Source organism: Lissotriton helveticus, chromosome 2_1 (genome assembly GCF_964261635.1).
Source record: "Lissotriton helveticus chromosome 2_1, aLisHel1.1, whole genome shotgun sequence".
NCBI classification, from domain to species: Eukaryota; Metazoa; Chordata; class Amphibia; order Caudata; family Salamandridae; genus Lissotriton; species Lissotriton helveticus.
In genome coordinates, this window is record NC_136059.1 from 2,009,836,307 (window position 1) to 2,009,862,528 (window position 26,222).

Consider the following 26,222-nt stretch of genomic DNA (forward strand, 5'->3'; position numbering starts at 1 on the left):
ATCCGCATGAACATGGACAGAGAGGAATAATCCTCCTGACCTGTCTGGACTTGTCTGTGGTGTTTGACATAGTCTCACTCCCCATCCTCATCCAACGCCTGCACGACATCGGAATACAAGGTCAGTGCTCTGCAGGGTGTGCTCGTTCCTGACTGGCAGGACGGAGTCAGTCAGCCTGGCACCCTTTATCTGAGATGCCCGGAACCTCACAGCAAGTTCACAGCGTGTATGACCAAAATCGCCAAATGGATGAAGTCCAGCTGTCTAAAGCTGGACACTGACAAGACCGAAGTTGTGATGTTCGTGAAAAGCTCATCATGGGATTCCACTTGGTGGCTGTCAGAGTTAGAACGGACACCACCTCCACTACCCACGCCAACAGCCTCAGGATCATCATCCACTGCAAACTTTATATGACCGCCCAAGTCAACACCATCACTGCCTTATGCTTCCACACCCTTAAAATGCTAAGTAATAATTTCAATTGGCTCCCAACCAACTCGAAGAAAAATTGTCACCCACGCCCTTCTCATTAGCAAGTTGGCCTACATGAAGACCCTCTATGCTCGGATCTAACCAGGAGGCTGCTGACCATTCAGAACCTGCCAGCCAGAATCAGTCTAAACTTCTCAGGCCACAAGCACATCTCACCTTATCTCAATAGGCTACACGGGCTACCACACACAATCAAGCACAATTCAAACTCGTAGAATGACCTGCTGCCACATATCCAAGCCTCCCCCTCCCTTCTTGAATTCGGCAAGATGCTGAAAACCTGGCTCTTCGGGTAATCACACCAGGGCTTGGCTAGACTCACACCTGTACCGTGCATTTTACATATCTTCGTAACATAACAACACATAGGAAAGCAGCATATTGTACCACTGGAAGAGTGTTGCCTGTTAGAAACAAATGACTATAAATAACTTTGTCTGTCTTATGTTAATGATAAAAGGATTTTCTTTGTCACCTTGATACCCGTGTAATGGCAGCTCTCATTTAGAGCAGCACAAAACTACTTGTGGCAATAGGTGGCAGCATGTCAAGACCTTTATCACCCTGCAACAGGATACAGATATATAATATCTTTTCCCAGTTGGCTGTATTTTAAGAGGCAATTTTATGGCGCTGCTTGAACTATAAGCTGTCTAGAAGTGTCAAGCCAGTAGGTGTCATTTGCATTGACCACTCCAGGATGCATATTAACCCCACTGGCAGTGTTGTTGTTGTTACATAAAATACCACCATGTTGCAAATGTGTCTAAAATCTGTACTCCTGTCCACACCTCGTCAATTTTCTAATGGGCACTGGCATACCACTTCTGTCAGTGTTCCCCTATCCCCGTTATGTATTTATGAGTGATGTTATGTGTCAAATTTGTTGGCAGGTTTGTACATGTCTTAACAATATATCAAATACTAACAGGTCTTAACATGTACATTTTTTCACTGATATTTTATACTTTTTTAACATATGATCAAAATTGATTTTCTTATTTTTTTTTAGCAATTGTATCCCTTCTCAATACTTTCCCTACATGCTGATGTGAGCTGGATGTATTACTGTAATTTCACTGTATCATGCACATTTACAACTTATTTTCTTCTATCTTACTACAGATCCCCTTTCCTTAATTTAAGTTGTCATGGTATGTGGGGAAGCTCCGTACAAAGAGAAGACTTTGAATCTGTTGTAATCGAACAATCAGCTTCAGCAGGTACAATTTTACATTATATCAGATGCATTAAATGCTATGAATGTTTTTTATCCTGGAACAATGCAATTCCAAACTAGCTCTGGTGTCTCATCTAGTAGTTATTATAATCAATTAGGATTCACAGTGGTCGTGTGTGGCTAAACTTTCTTTTAAATCATAAAAACATGCTGCATCTTCCTGTCCTGAATCTCAGAATTGGACTCACTCTCAGAATAGGATTGCAACAACATACAAACTTCCTGTTTTGGGGTTAAAGAACGATGCACATTAATTTCCAGTATTCTTTTCCCCCTGATTCTTGGCTCTCTTTTTCTGGAGCAGGATCCTTTTGGGAAGACTTAACACTGGGCTTTTCTCAAGTGAGTGCAGGGTAATTTTGGTTCCGTTTATTGGTGCCTTCCATATTAATTTCTGCATCAACTATTAACTACAGTTAAAAGCAGGTATTATTGCACTGAAGGGTTTTTCTTCCTTGTGGCTTTTCCTTTGTGAGCCAGGACCTTATTAAAGAAAAACGTGACATCTTTCCAATGCATAGTACTGTGCAGGGTGACAGCGTGGGTATTGGAAGGAGTCTCCATTTCTTGGGGCAATCAAGAAGAAAACTAGAGAGAACCTACCTCACTATGTCTGGTCCTTGAAACATGCATGAATTGTGATTGTATCAGTTCATAAGCAAATAGTTACTATTGATGATTGGGTACAATGTAAACTCAATCAAATATCTCATATATTGATTGCAATTTAAAATGAGTGTCTAGATTCAGCTGAAGGTTTTGAGAATTTTTCAGCATTTCCAAATGTAATCATTGAATGCAGATTCTAAACCAGCAATGATATGTTTCCTTTTTGACGAGTAGATAGGTGTTATAGTTTTGGTTCTCAATGATGAAGACTGCGCTATCCTCAAACTTAGGTAACCATTACATACCACATATTTTTTGTGCTTACAAATAGCTTTTCGTTTAAGAAGGCTGTATTAATTTGTTTAATTGTTTAGGTATTATTTTAGCATTTATCTCCCCAACAAGTGAATTATTTTGCAATACAACATGACCCTTAGGCTGCATGGGTCAAATACAATCCAGTTGTCTTTTGGGGACCATCTCTTATATTACACAGGCAGGAACTTGGATCTTAAACAGAGAAATATTTTTATATTTGACAAATACCAGTATTGCTTACTAGATGTTAACATATGATAATATTATATACTTCCAACATACCCTATTACAGGACATCTATATGGTGACTTTAAGAGAACACTTTTCACGCAGTTGTACCCATGAAAACCATATTGGCTAAGACATCTATGATTTGGAGATGCACTCAGAAGACACAACATCAAATCATTTCTTTTACCAATGCACCAAAAGTTTTCAATGAGACTCCGATGTTTCCTAGTAACCATCCTGTGCACAATCTAGGACTAAAAAAGTATGATTTTTTTTAAAACCTGTAATGCAATAATTATTATGAAATGTTCACATTTTGCACACATTACACATGGGAAAAACATCTTCTTGAAAATGTCATACCATATAGTTTCTAAGGTCACACTGTGAATATTGATGTTGTATATCCCCCTTGACAAGGTAGGGGAGAGACCGGCACAGAGTGAAAGCAGAGCAGCTTCTTATGAAAGAGCTGCCCCTGCAGCTTTCCAAGAAGCACAAGCAACGTTCAGTGGAGGTGAGCTGTGGTTGGGATGCTAGAAACAGGATCAAGGCCTTCCTAATGAGCCGGGAGCAGGCAGCCACAGAATGATCACTTTATTGCCCAGCAATGGAAGCTTTAGCTGCAAGGAGAGGATTCTGGTTGGTTAGCAAGACGCAAATGTTCTAGTCTGGGTGCTATTTAATTTTGTAGTGGATGCAATTTGGATAAAAAAGATACATTGCTAAAATCCAACGGGACAATTGGTTGTTCAGAGAAGAAACTTGAAACAAATTGTTGGTCAGATTCTGCAAAAGAAGCAAGAGTTCTACTCTGCCTGGCACTAATTTTCAATGTTCCTCAAAAAGACAAAGTGAAACTGTAGAGGACCTTGCTGCATTCATACAAGGTGCACAGTCTGTCTTCATCATACAAATCTTATCAACATAATCCTCTATGTCAAACAAATATCACACTACTTTTGTGGCAGCTGGCGATCTTTAAAAGTGGACGGGTGTAAAACTTGCATGGGTTTCACCCTTTTTTTGTAAATTTGCCTTGAGAGTTGTATTTATAATTTGAATTAACTTCATTGTGCCATTGCCACCATTTTGTTATGGGAACCCCATGCCAATAATTACATACACTATTCCAGTACCAGAATATTTCCACTCACGTTTTAAAATGGTTTACTTCCCCCAGCCCGCCCAGCGGCCCCAACATGCCATGGCTGCCATCTGTAAGGCATCAAATTGTCTCCAGTATGCCAACACCAGCATTTTGCCGTAGGTGCCCCTTTATGTCAAGCATTTATTGTGTGCCCTCCCTTATGCAAAGAATGACCTCCAAAGCCCCTGTGAAACCATTTTGACCTGGGTGTCTCCATGACAAGAATTTCCTCTGGCATGCAATAACCAGCATTTTCCCACAGGGGACATGCCAAAAATTACTTCTAGAAGTATGGAGCCTGTCTTTTGACATGGATGTCCTTTCTTATGGCAATACTTATTTTCAGTATGCCAGCAGCAGCATGTTACCTTGGGTGCCGCCATAAGCCCAGCATTATTTTGACTATGCTATAGCCTTTGGCATGCTCACATTCGCAAACACAATCAAACTCACTCTCACTCACTCATACTCACTCCCTCTTGCAATCACTCTCCTCCCCCCTAACACTGTAACAAACACTCACTTGCACTAACAGTTACAAACAAACATACTCATGCGCACTGGTTCTCACACTCACAAACACATACATATCTTTTCACACTCAGTGACTGTGCCCTGGTGCAACTTAACATGCTGCACCATTAATAGTTCATACAACTAATACCCTTCCACGCCCTCTCATAATCTCCAATCACTTACTGCTTATAATGCACTCAAATGTCTTACCCATTCCCTACACACTTACACTTATTCATACACTCTCTGAAACTCAGATTCCCACTCACTTTCATTCTCATTGAGAATCTCAAAAACATTCAAGCTTATTCTAACTCAATCTCAGTCGCTGTCAATCACTCACCAACACACTCACACATACACACACATGAACAGAGAAACAACATTTGTTTTACTTTCTTGCTACCTTAGATGGCAACTCAAAGGTTCTATGGCAGCAGCAGAGCAGGAATCTGGCACTGGATATTGGAACAAGCAAACCATAATTCACAATGAGGTGCCAGCCAGAGCAGAAGGGTCAGGTTTGAAAAGGGTAAGTCCCACTTCAATCCCTCTCCCAGCTTATTGATAGGACTGGAAGCGCAGCCCTATAAGAAGCTGGGACGGTGCGTGGGATCTTGCCCCTGTTGCACTGTGTGGCTCCTGAATGGCCTCAGGGAGATCATAGATGAACTACTCCCCTCATATGTGCTATCCAGGCGCTCAGCTACAGAATGTTGTATTTTGAAAAAACACTGTAGCTGGATTGTTCCTCATCCACGTCAGCCCCCTCCCCCCCTGACCTGTGCACTGACAGGGTTCATAAAAACATGAAACTTGTGTTTCCATGAACACTGCTCAGTTAACTCTTTAGCAACAGAGGCAAGGGGTAGAAAGTGGTGTCTCTAAGGAGGCAGGGGTATGCCCAATAACACCTAATAATAGCTGCTGCTGCACTACTTGTCAGTGTCTGTAGTCCAAAACTAGACGATATGTATTGTCTGGTTTGGAGACAGGAAACAAAGGATTGTTCATTGATGAGGTGCATGTTTCAATCTCCCCTCGGTATGCAAGTTGATCTAAGATCTCCCTGACTTGTTTTTTTGCTTCTTGCTTAAGTGGATACTGCCTTTGTGCAGTAGGTTGATTTATTAACTGGATTTTATGGTGAGTAGAATCCTCATCCCATCCTACGTGATTTTTGTATAATGCTGGAGCCTGGGCTACAGCCCATTTTCTGGCATAGGTGTATTTTTTTATGAATTGGAATGTGATTAGAGAAGGTTGGCATAATTATCTCTTCGCCATGTGGGACTCCCTGACAAATTCAGGCGGCCAGTCTTGTTCAGCTAGAATAATGTCACAACCCTTAGATAGCTTCTCCCAAAAGAGTGCTTTTATTTTCCTAGTTATGTCCCCCTTCATCCGGAGTGTTACTTCATATAACTTGTGGGGTACACTAACCCTGGTGTCGGCAGTTTCAACTTGAATGCATTCATTCAAGTCCACTGTCTCCAGATGATCCTTCAGGATCTTGCGAACTATGGTTATTTCTGCTGCGCTGTCTAGTATTGTCTGGGCAAATTCCCTGTTCTTGAGTTGTGTCCTCAAGATCCTCGGCATGTCTGATCTTTACACTTGCTACCTTCTTCTTGGTGAATTGAGTTTTCTTATTTTTTGGAACGTGCTGTTCGTCTTTGGACTTCATGCGTTCTTCTTTTTGTTCTGATCATCCTCTTCATTCTGATTTCTGCGAGGAAGTCTGAAAGGTACGAGAGGAACGTGTATCAGTATCTTGATATCTATCAGGTTTTCTTAAGTTATCCCTATTTCTGAGGTAGCACCTCTTTTCAGGGGGTTCCCGTTGGGGAGACCTACCTACCCGTTGGGGAGATCTTCCTCTGGACGGGGAATGCTTCTCTTTAGGAAGTGTTTGTTTTGTGTTTTCCCACTTCTTTTTAGGAGTAGTGAGATTATTTTTAATAAAAACTTTTTCAGGATTTTCTGTTAGTTGTGGTTTTAATGGTTTCCCACCCAAACTATCTCTACCTAGTTCTTCATAGGATTTTTCAATAATTCTGGCAAGCTCATATGGTTGCTCAGTAATATCTGTTTATTTTAGCTTTTGGCGGATTTCCACAGATGCTGCTTCACCTTTGATGTTGGCTAATAGTATAGCTGAGACCTGTTTGAAATCTTTCAGTAATTTCACACCAAGATTCAATGCCGGTTCTGGACCGTATTCATTTAGAATCTGTCTCAGAACGTCTGGTATTACCGCCATAGACGGGACACCACATGTTTTTGTGTAGATTGAAGCAAAGACTGTACCCCAAGTGTCGCAGTCCTCTACGTGTGGTGCTATCCCCATTGGTAAACAGATTGTCAGAATTCTGTGTTTCTCATGAGGTGTACTATCAGGGAATACTGCCTCAATTTGAGTAATTTTTTGAGCTAACCAGAACGAAATGTGTTCCCTTTTTGCTGGTAATTTACCAATGACTGATTGTGTAGTCTGTGGTGTGATTTTTTGTGTCCCCCTGGTGAGAGGTTTGCTTTGGAATCCTAACAGTAGGTTGGACTGTTAAGGTCCGCATGACCTATTGAATCAATTCTCTATGTATTTTAATTAAATGTTTTAGCTGTACTAACAGTTCTGGACCTGTCATATTGTCTATGTCAGGATGTGGTGTATAGCTGGCTAGTACCGGCCATGTTGCTCCTGGTCTACCTAGTGGACCAAGCCTGGTTATGTGATTTTCATGTGGTAGGGCGCCTTACATTTACCAGGATGATTATAACATCCGGGTCATTCTGTAGGAAATTTTTCTGTCATCTAAAACTGCTTGAGCTGCAGCTTCAGCTAATTCTTCGTCACTATTCATTATTTTGTTGACTGAAGAGTTTGCAGAACACGTTTCAAGGAAACAAAGATTAGGTGCACAATATTTTGGAACACTGTATCCTTCAACATTGAACAAACCAAAAACTAATACATAGGATTTTTCCTCCTATTCAGTTTTGGTGGATATTATCCTTTAACCCACTCCAGACATCTTTTGGAGTTTTTACGGGAAAAAAGGGGTCTGTGTGAAAAGCACGACTGAGTTACTCTAGTATCTAGCGTTAAATTATTGCCTTACCAAACGTTGGGCGCCATGTAGTGTAGTTCCTATATTCCCATTAGGGTCTGCGCATTGGAATAATATATCCTGTAGCTTAGACATAGGACTGAGGTCGACTAGGTCTCTACCGAATATATTAGACTTAATTGTGAGTGCCAGCTAGCTCAGAGGTCACTAGAAACTTTCTCGAATTCACAAGAAGGGATTCGTTTCTGACAACCGCATAAACATGACAACTTTGTTTCCCAAGAATAAGAAATCAATCTCTAGAGTCGCGGAAACAATAGATAGCTATTTTACTCAGTCAATCGGGCATGCTTCGTTTCACCAGCAGTGCTGAGAAATAGGGAGACGGGCGTTTTCAATAAAAAATATTTATTGAACAGTCTTCTTTCTCAAGCATAAGAAATGTACTGCTACAATCGTAATACTGGTTATAAAATACAAGGCATATAATACGAAAAGTATTATAAAGTAGTACTGTAAAAGCATGGTATGCTTTCTAAGCCATATAAAATGTATTTATTTATTTACTTAAAAGGTTTTATATAGCGCTGCTGGACCCGAGAGTATCAGAGCGCTTTACATAGTGATAACACAGGAACATATTAAATTCAATCTACAGTTGAAAGAGAACAGAAAAAAAAGAGCAATGCTTTAAGAAGGTGATAGGGGTAATGCAAGCAGAAAGTAGAGGAGAGTTGAGAATAGCGCTAGTGAGGATGAAGAGGTGGGGGAGGATGAGATGGAAGGGGGAGAGGGGTAACAGAGCGACCTATAGAAGAAGGGTGTGGAGCCGGTTCAGGATCGATGAACATTAAGAGTCCCAATATTTATTGAGGAGAAGTACTTTGAGTCTTTTTTTGAAGAGAGGGTAGGAGGGGTTGCAGAGAAGGTCTTTGGGAAGTGAGTTCCAGATTGTGGGGGCATTACCTGAGAAAGCACGGGATTGGGTCTTTTTACATTTCAGTTTAGGAGGGATAAGGACAAGAGAGTTTGTACTTCTCAGGTGTCTAGTGGTCCCTGCTTTTTGTAGTTTACTTGAAAGGTAAGAAGGGGTGTCTTGGTGAAGAACTTTGTGCGTAATGCAAGCAATCTTGTAGGTAGATCGACCTTCAATTGGGAGCCAGTTTAGATTTTTGAGGACAGGAGAGATGTGGTCAAATTTTGTACAGTCTGAAATAAGTCTGGAGGCTGGGTTGAGGACCGATTTAATCGGTTTCAGGTGGTCTTTGGGGGTTCCAGCCAGAGTGGTGTTACCATAGTCAATTCTGGATAGGACAAGAGATTGAACAACGATTTTGAAAACATGAGCTGGAATGAAGGGTTTATCTTTTTTGAGGTGGTGCAGGGTGAAGAGAGCACTTTTGGCTGTGTTTTTAATGTGTGGGATGAGAGTCAGATTCTGATTGATGCTGATACCAAGGGATTTGACAGAGTTGGAGGTGGAGAGGGAGCCATTAAGTGCTTTGATGTCTTTGATCCAAAGTTGAATGGGGAGGGAAATGTGTTTGGGGTGAAAAGGATGATTTCTGTTTTTTTAGGATTAAGTTTGAGATCGTTCAGATGGAACCAGGCTTGAACTTTCAGCAGAGTGTCATTGAGGTGAAGGATGTCATTGTGGGATTTAATCTTGTAGTATAATTGGGTACCGTCGGTGTAGAGGTGGTAACTGATTTTGGCTTGTTTGAGAATGAGAGTGAGGGGTTCCATAAAGAGGTTGAAAAGGGTAGGAGAGAGGATAGACCCTTGGGGGACCCCGAGAGCGACAGGTTGAGGTTTAGATAGACAATGACTGAGCTTAATTTGTTGTGATCTATTCTGGAGGAAGGAAGAGAACCATTTGAGGACAGCGCCTTCAAAACCAAAGCGATCTTTTATGGTGTTAAGCAGGGTGGGATGGTGTACAGTATCAAAGGCAGCCGATAGATCAAGGAGGATTAGCAGTGAGGATTCGCCTTTGTCAAGAGAGCGATGAATGTCATCGGTGATATTGAGCATCGCTGTTTCGGTGCTGCATCCCTTCCTAAAACCAGATTGGAAAACATCAAGAAGATTGAAGGAGAAGATATGGTTATCAAGCTGAGACAGAACACATTTTTCAAGGGCTTTAGAGAAGAAGGGAAGGTTGGAGATAGGGCGTATATTGTTCAGATCCTTAGGGTCAGCAGTGGGGTTTTTAGGTCGAGCAGACCTAAAAAGCATGCGAAGCATGCTTTTGTCTGCGAAAGATCTTTTGCTGGCGTGTCTGGGGGAATGTGAGACGGTGTACAAGCACGAGCCTCTGCCGTCTCCGATTTGCCTTCGAGGGCGCGCACGTCGCCGTGCACATCCCCTGCCTGTGATTCTCACCTAAACACGCAGTCAGGCACACACGCAGGCAGGCACACACACAGACGCAGGCACATACAAGCGCACGCACACACAGCCACACACGCACATGCACCCCCCCCACACACACAGCCACGCACGCACCCCCACCACTCACGGGCGCGCACACACACACAGATACAACCCCCCCTCCCACTCACCGTGCTCTTTCTGCCTCGTCCGTGTCCCTCTCTCCCTCGGCAGCCATTGGGTGTGTGTCGGCGTGGGAGCTCCACAGCGCTGGTGGTCACTCGGGACGGGACCCGGGACTTCAGCTGCCTTAGCGCCGGGGCTCCCTCTCCAGGAAAAAGCACGCATGCGCGGGCAGCCCCCGCCCTCAGTCGCAGCCCAGTCCTGAGAGCTGCTTTCGGTTTCACTGTAACTCTGTCTGATAATATTACATTAAATCCACGTACACTGTACGGTTTACGTACGTGGTATTTTTGTACATAGATTTTCCGTTTGTTCTGTTGACAGACACCCGTAGACCCGTTAAGAACTTTTGGTTTCCATTTTCAGGACTGATAAAAATATGTTGGGTGTCCAAACTTTTTCTATATTTCTTTTCAAAGGAATAAGAAGATATCCGTGCATCTCCCAACCTCTGATGAGTCTGGCATTACCCAAGAACTTTGTTTTTCTTTTTTTTTGCAGTTTTATATAGCACGAATTGCTGATTGGAGCACTTTAAAAGAGCACCAGTTACACTACCCAAGAGGCAAATCCATTTGGTTTCATTTTTTTAGGCACGGTGAGATTAAGTGACTTGCCCAGAATCACAGCATGTTGAACCTGGTGGGCGGGGTCATGCCGGTGCTCAGCAGCATTTGCAATGCAATAGGTCTCGCATTATTAAAGTTTGTGCTATTGGCATTGCTAAATAATGCAACACCAATAGCTTAAACTTTAATAATGCGAGACCTATTGCATTGCAAATGCTTGTTAAGGAGGGGGGAGATTTGACTTAGCTGGAGGGAGGCTGGAACGCAGCCAGAAGAAAGTGAGGAGTTGATGATATCGGTCCATATTGGGGCAATGATGTATTTGAGTTCTTGAACTAAATAGGCGGGGAGAGGATCATTGGAATGTGAGGATGGTTTGAGTTTAGAGATAATGTTGATGATAGTAGTTTCAGAAATTGGGTTAAATATGCTCCATGAAGTGTTGTTTTTCGGAAGGGAAATGGTCGGGGATGAGCCAGGCTGGGTGAGAGTAGGGAGGGGTTGGGCGGGGTCGAGGCGAGGGGGGAAGTAGGAGATCATTGAGTTGGGCATGTTAGTGAGGGTGAGTTGGATGGGGGAAGTTGTTGGGTGAGAGGAGGGGGAGGCAGAAGAAGGTGAATTGGGAATATTAGGGTGGGTTAATTGGATGGAGGGCGGTTGGAGAGAAAGAGGAGGGGAAGAGAAGGATAGTTCAATGGTGTTGACTTTATTCGAAAAGAAACTGGCAATTACTTTGCATCTTTCCACAGAGGCAGGTAGTTTAGGAGGGCCAGAGGAAGTTTGTTTTTTAACAATGTTAAACAGTTCTCTGGGACAGTTTTTGGCTTGGTCAAGTTGAGACCGGAGGAAGGCAGCTTTTTCGTTGAAGATATGCTTTTTGTAAAGGGCTATGTTGGTTCTCAGTAGTGTCAGGTTATCAGAGGAGGGATGACTTCTCCAAGCGCGTTCTGATTGTCTGAGTGCCCGTCTTTCATTATTTAGGCCGTCATTGAACCAGTACTTGTGAGGGATGTTTTTTTGTTTTTTGAGTTTCATAGGGGCAATTAGACCGAGGGCATCACGAATGGAGTTGTTGTAGTGATCAGTGAGGTCATTGGTGCTAAGAGAGGGGGGGGGAGTAAGTGTGTTTTAATTGTGGATTCCAATTCGCCAGGTGGAATGAGACGAAGGTTTCAAGTGGGTTTCATGGGAAGAGTACTAATGGGGGCGGAGGGAGTAATGGGGCTGTTCAAGGTGAAGAGGATGAGGTGGTGATCCGACCAATCTACAGGAAGTATATTAGAAAGTGAGGCAATATCCTTGTTCGTCAAGATAGCATCAAGGGTGGCGCCTTTGTTGTGTGTGGGGTCAAGGCAGAGTTGAGACAGGTCAGTGATGTCTAGGGTTTCATTAAAAGGGGCGACCGCAGGGTCATCATTTTTGTTCCAGTGGATGTTGTAATCACCCAAGAAGAGATTCTTGGAGTGGGAGATCGATGCTTGGATAATAAGATCAGTCATCTTTTCGGTAAAGGGGAGGCAATTTCCCAGGGAGTGGTTGATGGTGTGTAGCCGTGTGGTGGGAAAGAGAGGTCAGCACAAAGGTATTCAAAGGACGAAGGGTCTGGGAGCTGGACGGGTGATATGTTGAGATTCTCCTTATAGATAAGGGCAAGGCCTCCCCTAATTGTTCGATTCTATCCTTCCTGATAATAGCGAAGCCTGGAGGGACAAGCAAGGCGAGGATAGGGGTGGAGTGGGCGGAGAGCCAGGTTTCAGTAAGGAATGCAATGTGAATGTTTTCACTGAGAATTGTTTCTGCAATCTCAGTAGCGTGACATGAGGCGGATCTACAGTTTATAAACATGCAGCGGAGGGGAGAGGGGACAGGAGGGAGGGTGGGAGGCAGGGGGATAGGTCTAAGTAGTTGGGGGGGTCTACGAGAAGTCGGGTGAGGGGGGAGTCTGTTCGTTCTTAAGAGAACAGGTATAGTAGATAGATGTGGGATGGAGGGCGAGGGAGGAGAGGGGGAGCCAGGGGGGATACTAGAAGGGTTGGATCCCGAGGTTAGGATGCGAATATCAGGATGAGGCGGGGAGGATGTGTTGGGTTGTAGGGTGGGATGCTTATGGAGCATTCATTGTGTATATCACGGGCAGTGGATCTACAGGGGAGATGAGGGGTGCCGGTGTTGGTCAGTACAATCGGTGGACTGTTTGAAGGCGGATTGAGATGAGTGCCGTTTTGCAACGGCTCAGTGCTTTGTGATATCATTGAAGTGTGGACAGGCTCAGATGATGGGCTTTAAGAAGGAGAGAGATATAACTTCTGAGTGAGGTGAGTTCTAAGACGAGGGACGAAAGGAGAAGCTCAACTTTAAGGAGTGATTTGGTAGGAATTGAGGCGAAAAGTGTATTGGTTAAGTTAAAGAGATTGGTAGGATAAGGGTTATCAAGGTGGGGATAGCATGGGGCGGAAGGGGGGGAAAGCCTGGAGGGGGGAAGAGGGGGTTATTGTAGTGAGGCGGTGGATCATTTATGGAGGTAGGGGGAGTATCAGGAATAGGCATAGGAGAGGTCTTCAGTTCAGGAGGGTCGATAGGTGAATAAGGTAGAAAGCCAGTAAGGGGTGGGGTACCTGGTGAGATGAGGGATGATAGAAGGGGCAAAGGAGTGTGCCTGGTGGTTGACGTTGGAGGAGGGGGTGGAGTTGGGGGGGTGAGAGGCGTTTACGCGGGTGGATAGATGATGAAGTGCATCAGGGAGTGCGGGAGAGTGAGAGTTAGAGGGAGGGAGGAGGGTAGAGGAGAGAGAAATGGTAGAATAGGGGGATGTGAGGGGGTGGGTAGTTGAGTCTGGAGGAGTGCCTGAGGGGTTGGATAAGGTTGAAGATGTGGGGGGATTGATTAAGCGGTGATCGCTTGGAGGAGCGAGAGTGGTTGCGCATAGGAAGTTAGGGGTTAGGGAGAGAGCCTGAGTAGGCGATGGGGTATCAGGGGATATATGCAAATTAGAGGAATCGGGAGGGGTCAAAGAGAGAGTAGTTAGAAAAAGGGGGTAAAGAGGGTGGGTAGGTGAAGCTGGAGGAGTTGCTGAGGTATTGGAAAGGGAGGGGGTTGAGGGTGGATTGACCGAGAGGTGATCGTCAGGAGGTGAACGCAAGGCCACACATTGGATATTGGTGGTTTGGGAGGGGGCCTGAGTAGGCGTGGGGGAGTCAGGGAGTAGAAGTGATTTAAGGGATGTGATGGGAGTGGAGGGGGGGTCAGATATTGAGGGGGATGAAAGGGTGACTAGTTTATTGGAGGGCATGGAGACATTCAAGGATTGGGAGATGTAGGGGGATAAGGGGACATGGGTGTCATAACAAGTTGTAATGTTATGGGCGAGGGTGTTAAGTGGAGATTGAGGGTAGTCTGCTAGTTTGGGGATGGGGAATGTGAAGTGGAAGGAGGGGATAAAAGTGGAGGGAGAGGTGGGGGATCATTATTAGTTATACTGAAAGGGACGGGGGTCGGGTGTTGTTGGGAAAGGGTGATGGAGTTGGGTGGGAGAGGAGGGAGCTCTATGTTGGGGGTGGCTAAGAGGGGAGATCGGGGGCCGGGACAGATTGTGATAGAGAGCTAAAGTGTTGTTCAAAGATGTGTAGGTGATTCTCAGAAGCTTGGATAAGAATGTTTCCGGATTTAAAGATGGAGATATATCGATTTCACCCGGAAAAGAAGGGGAGGGAGTCGTGGAGAGTTTCAACCCGTATGGGATATTGCGGAAATTAGTGATGGGGAGGTGACGGAGAAAGAGGCTTTTCTATTTGGAAGTGCGTTTGGTGTAGAAGATGTAGTTTGTGATAATGGAGGAGTTAAGGTTATTATGATGGTCCGCAAATAAGGTTTGTGGTCAAAGACAGAGAAATTTGTGCTTGAAGGTTTTCTTACCATGTTTGGAGAGATGAGAGGGGTAACGCATAGACCAAGAGTTAGGGCCTATTTTAGAGATGGGTGAGGCTGCGGTAGTGGAGGGAAGCGAGCGAGGCGACATGAGTAGGAATATAGGGCGAGGAAGTAGGGGCAGATAAGTTAGACCCTATAAATCACAGGACAGGATACTGAAATGAGGGAGTGGGGGGTAGTAGGATGACGTTAAGCCAAAGCAGGCTCAGCCCATCGGGTGAAGTTAGTCCAGAGCAGGCTTAGACATTAAGAGGAGAGAGTGCAGGCAGACAGCGGGAGGGGCAAAGTATACCGAGAAAATACATAAGAAACATAGTCTAAATAATGAGCAATCGTGAGGGGAGTGGGTGAAGCTGGGCAGCGTGCTAAAGTTAAATATGCAAAACAATCGGAGCAGGGACAACCATAAGGAGTAGAGGAATGAGTTAGGAGAGGGGGGGCGAGGGAACATTTAAACTGCCAGAGCTGGGATATATAGGGCAGATGAAAAACCAAACATGAAGAACAGAAAGCAATTCGAGCAGGCATAAGCACCAGTTGTGTAGAATAGTATAATAGCCAAAAATGGTATATAGACAAGCCGAAATAAAAATGTAACATGAGGAACATAAAGCAATTCGGGCAGATATGCAAATCCTATTGTGCAAAATAACATAACCAAAAAACCATAACCAAATATGGGAAAAATAAAATAGGTGTAACGTGTAACATGAGGAACAACAAGCAATTCCCAGTGCTATAAGAGCAGGATGCGTACAATAACAAATAAACAAAAATGGATGCAACATACAATAAATGCAACTAGCAAAAATTTAGGAGCGAGTCATTTTGCAATGTCTAGTAAGGCAGGGCTCAATTCCAAGATGACCACCAATTTTGTGGAGGAAGAAAGAGTCCTATTTCTCTGTCAATTCTTCAGCAAGACAGGGCTCACTTCTAAGATGGCCGCTTGATTTTTTTTTTTTGAGGAGGAAGAAAGAGTCCTATCTTTCTGTCAATTCCTCAGTAAGGTCAAGGGACAACAACAAAAGGAGGAAGAAAGAGTCCTATTTCTCTGTCCAATCCTCAGCAAGGCAGGGCTCACTTTTAAGATGGCCGCCGATTTTTCTGGAGTAAGAAGGAGTCCTACCTTTCTGTCACTTCCTCAGCAAGGTCGAGGAACAACATATAATAATGACTAAAAGTACTCAACTGGTGCTTCTAAAATACGCCTACCCCGGTGTACCTAGCCAAGGCCAAGAACAAGGGAAGAAGTAAGTGAGTTGTAGCTTAAGTTTTAGTATTCTTTACCAAGAATCTATTCCAAGAATTCCCTACGGGTCTAATCAGCTCTGTGCCTTGGTTTTAGAATGAAGGAGGTCTTGTATCTCTCTCTTAGGACTCGATTTCCCAGCAACCCGCAAGGGTAGCCTGGAAACACTGGAGCTGGATTTCTTGGCAGGAGAAAAGAAAGCGTCTCTCAGTGCGTCAGCTGGAGGGTCGGCTTCCTTCAGGACTTGCTGCTGCAGGGCGCGTCGGGCAAGTAGATAGTCAAACTGCTCCAAACCACTGTGTGTTTGTCTGGGCAAATGTACGCATATTTATACCTTGAAGGTGTCGAGTTTGACGTATGATTGGACATGATAACGTCATCAAAGACTCAGTTCTTTGAAAACTCCATGATTTCCTAGATAAATTAGTATTCAGGCAAGGGGAAGTCCCTAGCTGCTGAAGGCGGGTTTTTCTAAGAAATCGTTGTTGATTCTCAGAACTTAGTGGAAGTAGCCATGCCGTATTTGGGCTGCATAGGCTCAGCCAAAATATGGTAATGATTTCTGTGCCTATATAAGGATTGGCTAATTTATACCTATATATGAGCATGAAAATTACACTAGGGTCCTAGATTCCTACACAACAGTATGTTGTCATTGTTCTTGCCCCACACAGCCTAGCAAATCTAAAATAGATGTAATTGTGACTAATTCATGTGTTGTCTTAGCCAATATGACTTACACAGGGCTTTCTTAAATCACAATTGGGGCACCGAGGATCGGTCTTACAATGGTAGAATGACACTAATCCAAGCCTAGAAAGAAAAAAGCAAAGGACTAGAGGAACAGCTGCCTCCCTTCAGATAAGAAAATGTATTGCAAGTATACAAGCCCCACTCTTTCTTGCATCTACTATTTCATTTTCTTCCCTGTTTTCTTATGCAGATTCCTTCCTTCTTTATTGGAGTTTGATCCAATTATTATGTACTATCTTATTCACAATGTTCTCCTGCACCTATAAGTAAATTAATTCTGCAGCCTGCCTTTTACAAGTAAAAAACCATAAACATCAGCATTGATGCACTGAAACAAAATTCAACAAATATTGATTTATGTTACATTAAGTGCATTTATGTGGCACATTCCAACCCCTTGCATTGACCAAAGCACTTTTGGAATATGCACTCGCTATACAGTCCTTGAATTGTCTTTGATCTGTTGATATTGGATTTGCTTGATTTTCATATTGTGCAGAAGTGTATCATACTGGACAGGGGCTGGCAAGGTTGAAGTATGCATGTGTATTGTTTACTAATGGAATGTATTCGATAGTTTCTGGCTAAATAATATTATGGATGAATGTGTAGCATTATGTGCATGGATGTGCGTGCTGAAGTGCATTATTATTCTTTTAATTCTGCTAGGGTGAACAGTGTACGATGTTCAGCTTCAGGTCATTGTTGTTTTTTGAGGCATTTTTACCCATTATGTGGCTTTAAATCCTATATATGTATACGTGGCTGTGATAAGTTTAATGTACCTTCCATAGGATCATTGGGATGTGGATTGGTGAGACAATATAGACATGTCAGTGTAAGGTAAATTGCTGTCAAATTGGGATTTCAAACATATAGCTAATGTATGCCTTAAATACATTTTGTGGACATCATAGTGTCAGGGGTTGTGTCTAATTTGAATAGTTCTTTAAGACCATCTGTGACCATAGTTTGCAATGGCTGTGACATTGAGCTGACAATGCTTAGCTAGCAAGATGGCTTGTAGCCATGCTGTGTGCATGGGGAGTCAGTATGTGTGCCTAATAGGTACTGCTGCTGTAAGGCATTATGCAAGTGTGACTTGATATTGATATGGAACACGTTCCACCAGCCAGATGGCTTGGATCCGTTTTCTGCTCAAAATGTTGCAAAGAGTTGTGTCTAACATAAATAATTGGTATGGATGATCTAGGAGAGTTTCTGGGTGTAGGATTGCCCTGTGATAAAGAAGCAAGTTGGTAGCTACATAGTGTCAAGTGCATAGACTGCACAGTGGGCTACATTTCTGAGCTCAGTACATCATGGAATAAATAAATACCGTGTCATTTGATGCACTCCTTTTGACTGTTTAAAATATAGGGCCAACAATGCAAACAGGACCAAGCTATCTTGTACCCTGCCTTTGAGGTGTGTAACCTCACCATGTCTCCCTGTCTCACTCTTCACTTAAACAACATTCAGAAAGGGTAGGAGAGCCAGAAAGCATAAACTTCAGAATGTAGAGAGTTTTATAAGATACAAATCACAAGAAGGTGATATCCCCCGCCTCTTGGACACCTGGGGAATAAATCCAACTAAGGCTGCTTGTAGGCTGTCTCTTACCGAGCAATGCCATCATCCAGTAAGTCCAGGCAACCCCCATCAAACTTATCCAAGCATCATAGGGAGTCCTGGTCCCCCATACATTATGTTTGGAAAATGAACACTCCATGGATTCCATACTCCCCAAACAACCACATCTTGAAATCTTTCTATCTCAATCTACTGGTTGCGAAGCAGCCATACTCTTAAGGGCAATAGGATCTGAAGGTTTGCATCCAGAGAGCTTGGGACACAGTGTATTATGAGCTAATGTAAAGCAAAGCATTGGGCTGCACACCTGTGAATGCTGGGAACAGGGTCACCCATTCATGGCATCCCTTTCCCCAGACATTGGTGTAACAAGTAACCTCATTCTGCCAGCATTCCTTTCACTGATAATGAATACCCATCTCTGGGTTCCTCAGTGGGTGCTCAATGTCATAATATGTATTCCAAGGGGTCTATCACAGAGGTACATTTACATGTGAATACATCTACACATGTAAATGTACCCTTACATTATCTAGTATAATTCTTACTTTTGGTTATTCACCATTTCCAAGAGTAAATTTACTGCAAAGTGTGAAATGATGTCTTTGCCCCCTGAACCATGGGGTGGAGCCACATTTATGAGTTTAAAGTTACTACTTGTAACTTTTCACATGTAGATGGAGCTCTCCGCCACTGAGGCAGAGATCGCTCCATTGTAAAGTGAAGGAAAAATATAAAACATTAAAAAAAACTTAAATATCGTAAAAAAGTTTTGTTTAATCTAAATGCCAATGAATTGTACATATTTAGTATATATGTAGAACTAAATTTAAAACACTAATTGAATTTTGAATGACATATTTCATTAACTTAAATAAATTAAATTAAAATAATGTATAAAGTTTTATTAAACCAAATCCCACCTAAAGCAAAATGTTTATATTCATTTACTGTGTTTTAAAAATTACAAACATGTATAAGTAGAATGAATTGAAATTAATTTAATTATTCTAAAAAATATATATTTTAAAACGTAAAAACAATTGATAACATATTTAATCATGAAATATTTTTTAACATTAAATTAAATGTATATGTATTTTTACAAAGACGAACAAAATTAACTTATTTTAATATTATTTACTGTGAGATTCAGTTTTAAGTCTCTGATTAAGTTATTTTCTGTGGAAGAATGTTTTGGTACTAAGGGTTAGCCATGTGTGTTGCCTGACTTAATCCATATCTGAGCTGTAGAGCATTTACTACTGTTATGGGTCCTTTTTGGCTCTAGTAACTTTAGAAGTGCACTTTGTGAATGTCAATGGGCTTACTCTTTTGAGGGTGGGTATCTGCTCCTCTCTAGACCCCTCAATACTTCTCCCTAACCCCATCCCATTTGGTAGTAAGTATTCCCCATTTTCTAGCCCTTCTGCCTACTCTCCCCCAATTTACAACTAAGGGTCCGATTGCGAGGCGGTAAGGAATGGCTCCGACCCTCAATCCGAGCCGTCCTTACCGCATCGTAATCTCCTGTTTGTAATACTTTCCGACCAACTCATTTTGATCGAGTCGGTTGGAAATTATTTCAAACAGAAGTTCCGTATGACCAATGATGGGCTTGGAGAGCCTGTCTACCATTCGGAAGGCCTGCAGTAATCCCTAGGCCTGCTCTTTCTGGCTGAGGGATTACAATGGCAGTTTCCCAATGCCCTTCCGTGCCGGTCTTTCTGACACAGAAAGGTATTGGGAAACTATCTTTTGTGGCCTCCAACAGGACCCCCATATGTGCAAGGCCGCCAAATGGCGGCCTAGGGTCACCTATGGTGCCCCCCTGTTGATCCCTTCACCCGGTGGTAGGCACCTTGAGGTGTATGTCACGGGGTGCAGAGATGAACTGCACCTCTACTCTTTGCTATGAGAGCATGGATTCTGTTTGGAATGCATGCTCCCATAGCAAAGTATAGGATTGCGACCAAACAGGGTTTGGCCGCATCCTAATAGCTGGTCTGGAACCAACGGCAGGAGGTTTTTTGGTTCCATTTCCAGAGCGATGTCAGACGGACTCCGGTCCCTCTGACGGTGGAGTGGAATAAGAGAATTTGGTCAGTTCTAATACCTTGCTTTCTTTTCCTTTCCAAATTTGTCTTTGTGCTGGACAGAAACTGAGACTGAGACAATTTAAGTGAAGCTGGCTCTCTGTTTTTTGTGTCTCTAGGGATTTTGCTTTTGGGAGCAGCTATTACTGGTTCGCACTGGCGGAGAAAGCTGACATAGTGCACGTATTCTTTGATTGTTTAGCTTTAAAACAGTTTGTAAGGAGCATTTCAGAATTTTTGTCACAGATCACGGGGATCAATGTGTATATCTCTAGAGAGATTATGCTTTTAGGTGTGTGGGAAGGCTCTGATTCCATTCAGAGCTACTACCCGTTTCGTTATCTTATATTTATGGCTATTGCTGTTGCTAGACTTTGTGTTGCTTCTATGTGGCTTCAATCAGAGGCACCAACATTCAAAATATGGCGTGCAAAGTTCTTCAATGTTTTTAATCTGGAATACAGTTTGTATCCCACAAAATCTATGCGGAAGAAACAATTGGGGTTGAAAATTTGGCCTCCTATGTTACAACATATGGAGATGTTCTTATGAAACCCAGGAGGCCTCATATATGTTATAATTTTCAAAGAAAATGATTTGCTTTCTTTTTGTAAACTATGTACTGAACAATAAATCATTAAAAAAAAGTATTTTAGAGAGACAGCAATATTTGTATGAGAAGCAATCACAAATACTAGACATTGCCTGTAAATGGATAAAATGATGTGTGTTGTAGATCATATAATAATCGATTGATGCTCGCATAATATTTTCCTTGGCAATAGCATATGAATATATAAACTCAAAATTAGTTCCCATCAGGATTCTGAGTGACATAATAGACAACTTGAGCTTCTTTCGCCTTGTCTATCTGAAGTCACTCAAGATACTTTGATGACAAATGTCCTTATGATGCAATAGTACCCATCTATTATAGTATATGTTGAATTTTCTAATCCCTGGATAAATAACATCATATTGATAGCCTGGGTAGGACTGTTTATCGGTAAAGTACAGCAAAAGGGCTTTGATAACAACAGTTGTTCAATTTGTCTCTAAAGTAATGTGCAGTCGCAAAACAAATGTGAACTGTTTTCCTAGAAAAATGATGTACTAGATCAGCAAAACCAGTGATGTGTATGGCCATCCACATCTTGAGTTAGGTAATGCACAGATGTAGCCATTGACGTTCCAACTTGGTATGGCATTTTTTAAACCAAACTGAGTTGGAAAAAAAGTGAGTGGGCTGGCCATAATCTATCGAAGTAACTGGAAAGGGACATTTACTGCTGAAAATAATTTGTCAACCCTGGAATCCACACTGTTCAAGATTTCCATTGACAATCGCTATACTTTTAATGATTTATTATTTTATCGTCCTCCTGGTCACAGGGCAGGTTTCCTAAAACACTGTTGGTCTATCCTTGGATGTGATATATCAGGGGCCGGATTTCACACTCTTGGGTGATTTGAATTTACACTTGGAGGATCCGTTAGATAGGGATGCAACACATTTTACTGACATCATGATTAGTTTGGGACTTACTCAGCAAGTAACTGGTAGTACCCACTCTGCAGGGCACTTGCTTGACGGAATATTTTCCCATTAAAATGCTATACAATGTCTCTCGTCACTCCCGCTTACCTGGTCAGACCACAAAGCTGTCATGTTCTCCCTTTCTCTTCATCATTTGGGATCAGAGAATTTGAAGAATAGACGGTACCGTCCATGGAACAATATTGTTAAGGAAACCTTAGAATGCTCCCTGGCACAGAATCCTCTTAGGAGTAATAATGAGCCCAACGCAGCAGCAGTTGCCTTTGAGCAGTGGCTTCGCAGCTCAATTGACCAGGTTTTATCTGAAAAATCCACCACTAATCAATGATCAAGACGCTTGAACCCTGGTATACTAAATATCTTAAACTTCAGAAACAAAACTGCTGCCAACTTGAAAGGAAATGTAGATCTCGTTATGATACGAATGACAAAATGGCCTTCAAGCAATCTTTGTTAAACTATAAAAAGTTAATGCATGAGGAGAAGACACGCTATTTCACCACAGCCATAAGTGCAACAAAAAATTCATCTAAAAAACTATTCGTCACAGTAAAAGAACTGGCCAAACCTCCCGAAATAGCCAACCCACCAGTAAGTCAGACTTTCTGTAAGACCTTAGCCACTTTCTTTCAGGATGAAGTCAGATCAGTTTACAGTGGTGTCTCTATGTTCATGTCTCAAAGTGCTCCCTCTTCTCAAGATATGCCATCCACTTCTAACAGGGAAGAGGTAGTATCTTTAGCCTTTTTAAAATCTATTGATCCTCCATAACTACTCTCCTTCCCACCCCTGACCTCAGATCAGGTCATTAATTTACTTTTGTCTACCAAATCTGGATCCCCTTTAGACCCATGCCCCCCTAATTTTTTTCATTTTCTACTATAAGTAATTGCCTCTCATCTATCTCCCATTTTTAACCAAATATTTTCCTCAGGCACATTTCAAATCAACTGGAAATTAGCCTCAGTCCTCCCTCTTTTAAAGAAAGCTTACTTAGGTTGTTACGGATCCTAACAACTATCGTCCCATCTCTAGACCCCCCTTGTCTCCTAAAATGGTCGAGAAGGCCATGAATGTAACAATATCGGACGACATCTGGAAACATACTTTTCTGGTTGCCACCCAGTTTGGCTTTAGAAAGCACCACAGCACGGAACTGGCATTGATCTCAGCATCAGAAGAGATCAGGCAGACAGTTGATTCAGGGGGAAAAGCAGCACTTGTGCTGCTTGACCTCTCTGCCGCATTCAATTCTGTAAGCCTTACAAAATGAATGGAATGCCTGGAGAGGCTAGGCATGAAAGGTAATGCTCTCACCTTATTCAGATCTTTTCTGTCTGGCAGAGAACAGTTTGTAGCTCTCTCTGAATTTAAGTCACCCTATTTTACATTACCGTGTGGGTACCCCAGGGCTCATCGTTGGGCCTGACCCGTTTTAATATCTACTTTGTGCCCCTGGCACAGCTGATTAGGTCCTTGGGATTTTCAGCAATTTCCTATGCTGACGATACCCAAATTGTGGTATCAGTGACAGGCTTGCCTTCGGACACAGCATCATAGTTCTTTAGGTGCCTCCGTCAAGTTGGTGACTGGATGGCCACCAACTGTCTGAAATTGAATTCTAACAAAACGCAAGTCCTACTCTAGGTCAGCAAAAGTACTTTTTGGTCCCCAGCTTTCTGGACATCGGAACTGGGCTCTTTGGCAGCCCCTACAACTAAAGTAAAAAACTTGGGAGTCATCTTTGACTTCAAGCTCACATTTGAAAGTCAGGTCACCTCAGTATCATTTTATACATTAAAACTATTTAGAAAAACCCTTCCATTCATTCTTATTAATTTACGCAAGCTGGTGATCTCTGCGCTGATTTTGTCCAGGGCTGATTATTGCAACGGTCTTTTCATCAACCTCAGGACCAAATGCTTGAACAAACTACAGATTATGCAAAATGCCACTTTGTGCATTCTACTAGATATTCCCAAACATAAAACTGTTTCTTCTGTGCTAAATGAATTATACTGGCTACCAGTAAAGAGACGTATCGAGTTCAAGGCTCTTTGCATAGCTTTTAAGGCTACCCATGACACAGGTCCAACCTTTTTTAAGCAGCACCTCCGTCGGTGCGCTCCAATGCACCATTTATGCTCAACTGAGTCCTATAATTTGGTGATCCCTACGTTCAGGAAAAATTCCTGGGGTGGGAGAAGCTTTCTGGTCGGTATGGCCAGACTTTGGAACTCTCTCACCCAGAGGTTAAACAACAAAACTCACTGGTTGGTCTTCAGGAAAGCATTAAAAACATGTCTGTTAAGTCTCTGATTCTGAAATTAAAACCTTACGGCACTTCTTTACTAGATGAGCTAGTGCCCTGACACCTTCTGGTAATTGTATTGCGCTTTATAAATCTCCTTTTTATTTCATTTCATTTCATTTCACAGAAAAGAATATCCATTAAAAATAACCAAACTTAGTCACATGGGAAGTGTGACTTTAGCCTCACACAAAGGACTGTAATGATTAACCAGTCTTATTATGTCACTGTGACACAGACTGATACACAGTAGGAGAGAGAAATACATTTGAGTCAGGAACATTGTCTGTTTCTGGCTAATCATATTAGGAAAAAACAGCACATTTTCAACCTCATAGTATTTCTCTATCTTAAGATCCTCCTGACAGATATTTCACATTTAACTAAGGGCCTGATTTATATGTTGGCATTGAGCATACTCCGTCACATCGATGACAGAGTATGCTAACCACCATAATAATGATCCGCCCACCACATTTCGATCAAATATGGTGGGAGATTGTCTGGTTTAAACAGGGTGGAGACTGCTCCGTCTCCGCTGTGATTAAACCCCTCCGATGGCCCTGTGGAGTACGGGCTGTCAGAAGCAGAGCTCTATTTCTGCCCATGGGCCCACGGCGAGGGGAGTGTTTTATTTTTTATTTCCAAAAAGAAGACCCTGATTTTGTATTTTCTTTTAAAAAAGAAAACAGTTTGGTGCAGGGCTCCGTCAAGTTGACAGAGCCTTGCACCAAACTGCAAAAAAGCATTGACAGGAACCCCTTGACGGTGGTTCCAGGCAATGCTTTAGGAAATTTCTTCCTGCTTGGAGGTCATTTCTAAAATAAGTAATTTACTCCGTCGCCCTCACTGTGAAATTTTCTTTTCACGAGATTATAAATCTAGTCCTTAGTAAGTAATGGGCAGCAAATAAATCCTGACTCTCAGGACCAATTCAGAAAAAAAATCATATTGGCAAGCACTTGGATGATTACAAATTTGCAATGTTTAAGAATTCGCAAAGCTTTCTAGAAACTTGCCCAGAAAGCTACGTGAGTGGCACGTTTTCAGGCATCCTTTAGGAAAAACTTTGTGAATTACGTTATTACTTTGCATACAAGTGCGAAGGCATTTACAATTTCATAATTGTAAGTACACACACTGAAATGCCATCGTATTTCTGCAGTGGCACTTTTTTAATCCATAAAGAAGAAACATTTTTCCTATGGAGAAACCAGCTACCATGCACACTCCCCATGCCCTTAGTAGGATTTACTCATGTAAAAAGGGGTGTCCAAAAATTGTGTAATTTGTTTTAGTGTGATTACGCAAAATACTAAAATATTATGACATAATTACACAAAATCCAAATATCGCATTCAGTGGTATATTGTAGCACAGAATTGATGTGAGAGTGCATTTCCTGCTAAACAAAATAGCTATACAATTACAAAATACTGCCAATCGCATTCTGGGTATTTGTTTTGTTCCTGCCAATACTTAATTTGTGGAAAAATAAGTGAAAGGGCCCTTGTCATGAGGCCACTGCAGCTTGCACCAGCCCATTGCTCTTGATACCGCCAACTATGACAGTACCAACACAACCATTCCCCATGAAACCATACAACTGTGACAATTCAGACTGTTCCAGGCCCCCAAAGCTGTAGGAATGGCTTGAAAGGCAGGTAACAGCCATTTTAAGGTATGTTAAATTAATAACCAACTGCTGTTGTGCTCGTCTCTGTATTAGACAAACAGTGCCACCAAATGGCATACTGTCACAAGCATTGATATTGACAATTAAGTGCCCGTGCCAAGCATCAGAAAGCACCTGCTCAACTTAAGCACAGGTTCCTGCGCTATAATTGTGCCATCAACGCTGCATAATTAAGTTACCTGGTGCAATGCTGTAAATGGTAAAAGCCTGCATAACAAGCTTAACATAAAATTCCCAAAATAATCCTAATTATACCAGCGTAATTGAAATTTCAACCGGTC

General features: G+C 42.4%; 1 protein-coding gene across 3 annotated transcripts in view; it reads left to right on the top strand.

Moving 5' to 3' along the window:
* The window catches only part of GUCY1A1 (guanylate cyclase 1 soluble subunit alpha 1), a 548,740-nt gene that overhangs the window by 348,734 nt on the left and 173,784 nt on the right, over positions 1-26,222 (top strand). For all 3 annotated transcript variants that reach the window (XM_078676973.1, XM_078676975.1, XM_078676974.1), the window contains exon 4: positions 1,621-1,718. In XM_078676973.1, coding sequence (XP_078533099.1) covers positions 1,621-1,718 — 98 coding nt within the window. The remainder of the gene's footprint in view (positions 1-1,620; positions 1,719-26,222) is intronic.